The sequence below is a fragment of the Thunnus maccoyii genome, chromosome 11, assembly GCF_910596095.1.
Source record: "Thunnus maccoyii chromosome 11, fThuMac1.1, whole genome shotgun sequence".
In the NCBI taxonomy this organism is placed as follows: Eukaryota; Metazoa; Chordata; class Actinopteri; order Scombriformes; family Scombridae; genus Thunnus; species Thunnus maccoyii.
In genome coordinates this window covers 28,793,020-28,801,541 of record NC_056543.1, presented here as the reverse complement: position 1 = coordinate 28,801,541, position 8,522 = coordinate 28,793,020, and the positions used below count along the sequence as shown (strand labels likewise).

The 8,522-nt window shown below is 39.3% G+C and overlaps 1 protein-coding gene across 1 annotated transcript in view; it reads right to left on the bottom strand.

Moving 5' to 3' along the window:
* Positions 1-8,522, bottom strand: part of xpo4 (exportin 4) — a 59,804-nt gene that overhangs the window by 10,552 nt on the left and 40,730 nt on the right. The window contains exons 9-13 of the mRNA XM_042426058.1: positions 4,331-4,505; positions 3,352-3,528; positions 3,048-3,190; positions 2,736-2,881; positions 1,686-1,863 (exon numbers count right to left, since the gene is read on the bottom strand). Of these exons, the coding sequence (XP_042281992.1) occupies positions 1,686-1,863; positions 2,736-2,881; positions 3,048-3,190; positions 3,352-3,528; positions 4,331-4,505 (819 nt within the window). The remainder of the gene's footprint in view (positions 1-1,685; positions 1,864-2,735; positions 2,882-3,047; positions 3,191-3,351; positions 3,529-4,330; positions 4,506-8,522) is intronic.

The following is an 8,522-nucleotide window of genomic DNA, read 5'->3' as shown; positions in this document are numbered from 1 at the left end:
TCAAGATTTGTCAACAGCTACAGCAACTGCCACGTCTATTTCAGAGCTGATAACTGAAACTGTGTTTGGAAATAGAAATGCGAGTACTCATTACAGCCTGCAGCTCTCCTGGCACCTGGTCTTTTTCTACTTTATTAAGTAATGATGGCGGGCAGTGATGGGGCGGCAAACACACAGTGCAGGTGGGAAATGCTGACATCAGCTAGTGATTAATTTCACTACTGATGAATCAGTTAGAATTTAGTCCAGATGATGATGAAAACTGGCCATCATGACTTCACTGGGTGGAAACTGAATTCTTCAAATTGCTTTCTGTTCCAAACTCCAAGAAGATTCAATTCACACTGACTTAACAAGTAATCAATATTGATAAATAAGGTAAATAGTTCATTGATCATCAAAATTGCTGATTCATTTTCTGTTAGATGCTCAATAGATCAATCAACTAATGCTTTAAGCTCTACAGAAAATGAATATATACACAATTTTAATAAACACTTAAAGCAAAAACATCAAGCTTTCTCTGGTTCCTGCTTTTTGAACATGAGTTTCTTCTTCTTTGTTCAGTAAGTTAACGAACCTTCAGTCTTCTAGGACAATAACTGTGACAAAACCTTCAAGTCCAACTATGACAGTCAGAGTTTATTCTGGAGGAGTTTATGGAGGTCTGGCTGGTTAAGTGAGATGAAGTGTCACAACATGCAAGGACTGCGGGAAGTGCCATCTCTTCCATTACAAACACTTCTCAGACAGCAGTTTGTCTGGTCCTTGATTCATTGTCAAGTGTCACAAATATATATTCAAACCCGTGCTGTATACTCTTTTCAGACACGCTTTACTTAACATTCCTCCTTTCCCACAGATTCACAGCTGGGACCTTCACAGTTCATCTACAGTCTTAAAGTGAATCTCAACATACTTTCATATACTGTCTTAGTTTAGTTTAGAGATTAAAACTGTCGACATTCCAATTTTCTGACCCGACACCACGAACAGTTACGAGACGTTGTGAAGTTGTTTGAGTGAGACCTAACAAATGTTACATAAATGACTGGCCAACAAGCTCTTCAATCCTTGGCAACCAGAAGAATCATTAATATAAACAAAAATCTAGACAGTACACATACAACTATCTTTTTGGAAGGCACAGAGTACAAAATCACACAGCTTTTCCACTCAATGTAAAAAAAAAAAAAAAAAATTCTGGGAATTTGAGACAAAAAGTGGATTTCAAAAACGTGGGGTTTCTTCAGGAATCTATATACACTATCTGATTGATACTGATTTTCAAAACATGAACTCAGCTTAAAATATTTTACATTTAATTGTTTCTCTGCTCTGAAGTGATCTGATTAGACTCAAATTTAAAAGAACTATAGCACCAGTCAAAAGCTTAGACACACTTCCTCATTCAAGGGAATGTGAAGTCGTGTCCAATTCTGTCCAAGAAAGCTCTCGAGGTGTCTGGCAGACTGGACAAACTTGTCAGAAGCCAAAACAATAACATTTCACTGCACTCTAGTGAATACAGTGCAGAGCTGGATTCCTGCCCAAACATCCTTATTTTTCAGCGGCAGAATCTGAAACAATGTCTACTGAGCGCTAACCAAAATAATCCATTCCAAACATTGAATTCACCTCTGAGAAAACACAGATAACTAATTTTTGTCTCACATCCTCCTCACCTGATGACTGAGTCGGTGCGGTTGCAGCCCGGTATGGAGGAGGCCTTCTCCCCCGGTGAGCCCAGGATCTGCAGCGTCGTGTTGATGTCAACTTCTGTCGAGTGTTTTATGGAGAACTCCATCACCTCTGAGGGGATCAATGGGGTTTCGCCCTGAGGGTCGTCTGCAAGTAAATACCCTGGAGAGAGCAGACAGATTCACGGTTAGTCTCTTCGCTTAGTTCAATTTAGGGTTTTCCAAAAATGTTTGGTTTGGTATGGTGTAAAGAGTGCTTCAACTGCACAAATGTGTTGTTTTATTGTACCCCACCATACAACCTGAACATAAGAAAATATAAAAATAAAAAGATTTCAGCTTCATTTACAAAGCCTAAATGGTGAGACTGCTCGTCTTTAATGATGCTGATTCTGAGAATATTTCATTAAGTCAAACCCACAGAATTGGGTGGAGTTCACAAATAAAGTTAGTTAAATGGAATATACTTTTCTGGAGAAGTCATTTGTTAACACTATAAAAACAGGCGTATTCCAGTAGATCAGAACATTAAATGGTTTTTCATGAGCTTTTTCAAAGTGTCTACAGTGTATATTTATTTTTAAAGCATGTGAAGGAAAATGGATTGTCTCGTTGGAAGAAGTTCAATCAAATATGTTTTTTGTTAACAGTTCAGTGTATGATTATATTATTCTTTCCTCCAGTAACTAATTACCAGTGCAAAGTAAATTAAAACTTTCCTTGTGTGTTTATGAGCAGATTCTAAAATCAGACATTTTAATTTAACCACAGATTTAATACAATACTGTCCTCCGCTACACAGCTATTATAAAATGTGACACTTGGATAATAAATGTCACACCTAATTCATTTAGTGAGTGTGATTAAAATAAATGCTAATATGGAAATACAATCTCAAGTACACAGGCAGGAGTGCAATCAGAAACATTAACATGCAGAGGCAACATGCAAGGAAATGATCGACTCTCAAAAAAAGTATCAGATCAGATGACAACAAAATGTTCTTTTGAAGAAGTTTTCTATCCTGTTGCTGACCTGAGACCAGTATGAGCCAGTGGATGTCCTCATAGAGGTCGTCTAGGACTTTGCGGTCCACTGATCCAAGGTCAGACGAAGCCATGAGGTGCTGCTGGGTCCTCTGCAGCTGACCGTGCAGCCGTGTCACCCGGTCCTCCAGCAGACTGCAGGGGGCAGGACACCAGACAAACATGAACACTGTTTCTGTTTCCTTCTGAACTCCAAGATCACCAATTTATTTATAACAATACAAATAACGTGAGGATTATCAAAGCTCAGACACACTGAGATGAAACTAATGAGCTGGTATTGATTGTAGAATGTGTTTACCTTGTGAGCAGAGGGATACAGTGGTCAGCAGCCACACGTCCCAGCATGCCGATGCTGGATAACTGGTCCGAGAACAGCTCTCTGTCATCTTCCTGCAGCTCGTTGATCTCGTCCTCTTCGTGAGACGCTATGCCATTCACTGACTGAGGGGAGGGGAGGATGGTTCAGGGTTTTAGGAAATTGTGGGAGAGAAAATACAAGAGAGGAAGTATGAGGAAGAAGAGAGAGAAGCAAACATTATAAGTGCCAAGATGAGGAGAATATACACTGTTTGTTAGTAGCAAGCAACGAAATAAAGTCTCACCAGGTTGCGGGTACCGTCAGGAGCAGCCAAGTGACACTGGATGTATGAGTTGAAGACCTGAACTGCCGGCTGGACGAAGCAGCCGCGAGGAAAATGCTCCTCATCCTGGACGAGCGTCAGCCAAGACTCCAGCAGCTTGTCGTAGGCCTCCATGTAGACCATGTCGTCCTTATCCAGCTGAGGAATGGAAGAGAGGGAAATGTTTGCCAATCCATCACAATGTTTCTGTGTTTCAAAATGTTAATGATGCGTGTCAAATGTTAGATAAAAAAAAATGTCCCTAACTGGCAAACAAAATAAACAAAAGGAAAACGCTCATGCAAAAAAAATGGACTTGTTCTACCAGACTGTGGATCAACTCATCATTCATGTCATAAGTATTCAATATGTATTGATCATCATCATTGATTGATACATATAGTATCATTTTCAGGGTGTTGAACAATGGCCGCTGTTCTAAAACAGTGCTCTGGCATAAAATTCATGGTTTTCTATGCATAAGGATCTGTCTAGTTCAGCTTTATTGTAATCAATCAGGGCAACACATCGCAATTTTGTAAAAAAAAAAGAAAACCTGATGGGGGTCGGGCAGCCAAATCAGCTAACCAGTTTCCAGAGGAAAACCCAGAAATGTGGCATGTAATATGGATTCCACATATAGCAGATGTCCAGCCCCTTTTTCTAAAAACATCTATAAAAACTGTGCTATCACTTAAACTTTACACACCAATTGTATATGACCTTGTCTTCTGTAATGTTATGTTAAAACTGATTATAAAGTCAGCAATGCCCATCTCCAACATCAGTAATGAATTCAGAAACTCATCAGCATCAACAACTGGGCCATTTCATTTTTATTAGTGATCAGAGGTCGGCCTGATTAGTTGCTACAGTGTTGAAAACTGTATCTTCTTCTTTCAAACTACTCCGCCAGTGTGATTGAACTCAGTGAGGAGGATCTGACTGTGTTGGTACTCACCACCTCCTCCAGGGCGGCACTGCGTCCAAAGGAGCAGGTGAGCAGTGTGAGGCAGTTGATGAAGGAGGTGAACAGGTCGCTGGGTAGTGCAGTTAAAATGCTTCGAGGGAACATGGTGATCAAGTTGGAAATGATATTGGAGATGCCAACCGCCTCGGAGTCCTCGATCTCAATCCTGGGAATGCAGATAATAAATTATGATCTAAAGATAAGATGCACCTGATTCATGAGCCTGCGATTCATTGACAGACATCCACATACTTTACGTTGGATAAAACATCACTACAATCAGATACTGTTGGGAGAATCAGGGTGAGAAATTAACACCAGCCGAATGAAAACACAGTACAGTATGTACAGAGTTTGGTGATAAAATAGTGACGATGTCTATTGAATATTCAAATCCATATGCCACTGTCATTATGTTGAGAAGTAAAAATGTATTTCCCTCTCTTGACAGAGCAGGTTAAGTAAGTTCAAACTGCCTCTTTTCCATTTTCAATTCAAACCCGTGCTTTGGCCTGAGGAAGGACTATTTCCACTCTCCAGTGTGAGGCTGAGGCTAAACTGGGGTCACTTTCCAGTTTACCCGCTGGTGACTGAGGTTTGGAATCAGGCATGAAAATTGATCCTTAACCAAAACTCGTGGGCAACTTGACCCCTGAGCAGTTTTCCAAAGCTGCATCTGAGGTTATTTTCATGGTATTTCTGCCTCATTGTACAGCGCGCAGTGTACAAGATGGGAGAAAAAAAAATGGCTGTAATTACACATCTCGTTTTAAAAAGCCTTTTATCATTGGCTCATACCATGAAGCATCAAGTGACAGGTCTGGACATGCTACAATAATATTTGGCTCACGTGTGGAATTTTGAAAACCAGATATGAAAATGGCTTATAATCTGAATTGTGCACCATTCGGACAAATCGAACCACAGTGCCTCTACCGTCATAATGAAGTGATTGTGAAGGATCATAAGATGTAATGCGGCCATGTATTCATGACTATTCAAGGCTCAGAGTTGATAGACAGCATTTAACAAAAGAAAAAAAAACAAACATAAAATCAAGGAGCTTTTATTGATGCTAACAGGAGCATCATGTCACAGAGCTTCATCAGGCTGTTTAACAAGACAAAGAGTCTTCAGGTGAGCTAGCATCTCTGAAGCTGTACACACAGCAGCATTTTGACTTATGTGCCAACATCACCATGTTACAGTTTTATCTCAAAATCGCTTACACACTATAACTGGGCCTATTAACTAAACATGCTGAACCATGACGCCATCTACCAAAAGACAGCCCCATTCCCCAAAACTATAAACACAATTCCTGTTTTCAATTGTGCTCATTTAGAAAGCATTCAATATCATTAAGTCAAGTCATCACAGCTGGAACCCAATTAACACACAGTTCTCCAGGTGGAAACACTAAGAGTTAAAATAGTTCACACACCAATCAGAAGCTCAGGATGGATAGCAGGGTCATTGGTCAGTTCACTTATGTTGGAATAATGGATCCACTAAGACCTGAGGCAGAATAAATGTGGTTTCTTTCTTTATTTACAAACTATTTTTTCTCCATTGGTTTACGTTGGTAAATACATGGAAATTATTTGACTGTATTCTATGTTCTTTATCAGTTGCATATTTTTACAGTACATTTACTTTTTCACTCAGTTTATTTCACTACAGTAAATTGTGTTCATCATGTAAAGAGGTTGTTCTGGGGGAAAACCATAAGCACCATTATTCACTGCAGTAACATGTTTTTACAGTAGTGTTTTGAATTGGCTTTGAACCAGTGTGTAATGGCTGTTTTGTAGTGTTTGTGTATTTGATGGCTTTTGTGTGACCTCTGAAGGCAAAGTTTGGTTTAGATGTAAGATTACATGGTTTTGAGTGCAGAGTTTGACATGGAAGTTTGACGTTTGCGAAGATGAGTGTGCAGTTAAACGTTTGTGTTTAGAGTTTTGGGAAATGAGAGTATAATTTCAAGAGAAATGTAGCTTTGCAATCAAGAAAAACATGCTCACAATATCAAGGCTCACATGCTGAAGTTTACCATGCTCACCATCTTATTTAGCAGGTTTGACAGGGAAGGAGGAGAAAGTCTCAGTTTAAGGTGTGTACCTAAGCATGATTTGTGACATCATAACTCGTTTGGAAGCCAGTCATAGTCCAGTGTTCAATTTACACAAGTGTGATATGAAAACTTGAAGCCTCCAGTGCACAAACACGTGGAGAATGAACTTTACAGTGAAGTAGGAGACATCTTGTGTCCAGCTGTTAAAACTTTTAAAATGAATAATATTCACATATTCATAGATTCTAATTTCTTTTTTTATTGAGGGAGAGGGAGCAGCTGTCATTTTAAGGATTTTAACGAGGTAATTGCACTTTTTTTGTGGAAAAAACATATTAGACCCAAATTATGATTGAAAGCAGAGTATTTTTATCACTCAAAACAGCTAAAAAATGTCACACTTACGCATGTGACATTAACACGCCATAAGAGTCACAAAGAAGATTCAAATTCAGGGCTGCCTGATTACTCATTAAAACCACAGTTTTCATTCCTCTATGCAATCTTATTATGAGCAATTTCTCTGTATTTTAAACAAACCGAGGGCTCCCAATTTCTCAGAAAAGAAGCGTCAATAAATGACTGGATTTCATGTGACAAACTGTGCAGGCAGAGTGTCGGAAAGAAAAACAAATCGAATGTGTGTGAGGGAGATGGAAGAAGAACAATGAGGAGAAAAAAAAGCTTCAGAGGAACAACAACAACAACAAGAACACAAGCCAGAATCATGGAGACCAGGCTGGAAAGAAAATCTATCTGTAAGTGTATGGAGGCCTTACAGATTAAAAGACATATGTCACAATATGACAAAATATGTAATATAATGAAGCTACCGAGGATGCAAATAGAGTATTACCAAAAAACAACAACAAAAAAAAAACACTGTTGACCAATCACATAAATATTTACAAATATAACAGAAGGAGGACATACTTTTTATAAAAAATAAATTCCCCTAAAATTGTCACAGTAAACCCTGATCTCAAATGTAAGTGACAAAATCAAGACTATCATTTTATCCTGACCACTGCAGCCCAGTTTGAACTGGCAACCTCACAAGTGCAGACCAGTTCAGTCAGCCTCTCATACGTCACATATGCTGCAAACCTGCTCAACAGTCACAGCATCTGCCTCAAGAACTTGTTGAGGTTTTTCTATATTTCTGCCTAGTTAATAAAATGAAAAGTTTAAATATGTCCCCACTAAAACCAACCCCGCCTCTCACTTTTCTGTATATTTTCTTCTTTCATGTGTTGCCTTTGCTGCACCGAAATAGCAAAATCTTGATCCTGAACTTATGTTTTAACTGACACACCTCTCCACAGTCTCAGTCAGAGAGGAACATTGTGTGAGAGGCCTAGCTAACCCCTATCAGATGGGGTTAAATTGTGAGCAGAACTGTTCAATCACTGCAGATCGGCCATCCCTCTCCGCATGGTTTTCCGATGAGGCAATTGGAAAAAAGCTCCAAGAATAGGTGATTACAGACAGAGCAGGAGAGGAGGGAAGAGAGAGGGGGCGAGTGAGTGAGAGCCTATGAGCGAAAGAGAGAGAGAGAGAGAGAGAGAGAGAGAGAGGGACCCTTACTCACTGAATCACGTGGTCCGGGAGAGAAGCTGGTGTGCGCATTCAAGTGTGTGTGTCTGTCTCAGTTATTTATACATCTGAGTATGGCCCCTTAATTCAGATCAGAACCACTTTGACAACAGACACACCCACAAATGAGCGTAAAATACTTCTCTCTCTCTCTCTCTCTCTCTCTCTCTCTCTCTCTCAGCTCCCATGAACACTGCTGTTTCTGTGAAAAACATCTATGTACCTACAACTTTCTTCTAGATCACTTTAATCCACAGTTACAATGACCACAAGATGATCTCAAACAAGACAACTGCCATGCTAGCATGCTGTCTACTCTTGTTTACTTATTCTTTGATCTGGTTTAATTCAACATTTTACAAACTTTAGATTATTCTATTTAGGAAAAGCTCTTATATGACTTACATTAAACATTTTAGAAATTTAGCTTCTTTTGTTAACTAAAAGGAAAAAAAAAAGAATTACCCCATACAGACTGACAGAGTGATGCTTAACAAACCCACATCGGGAGTC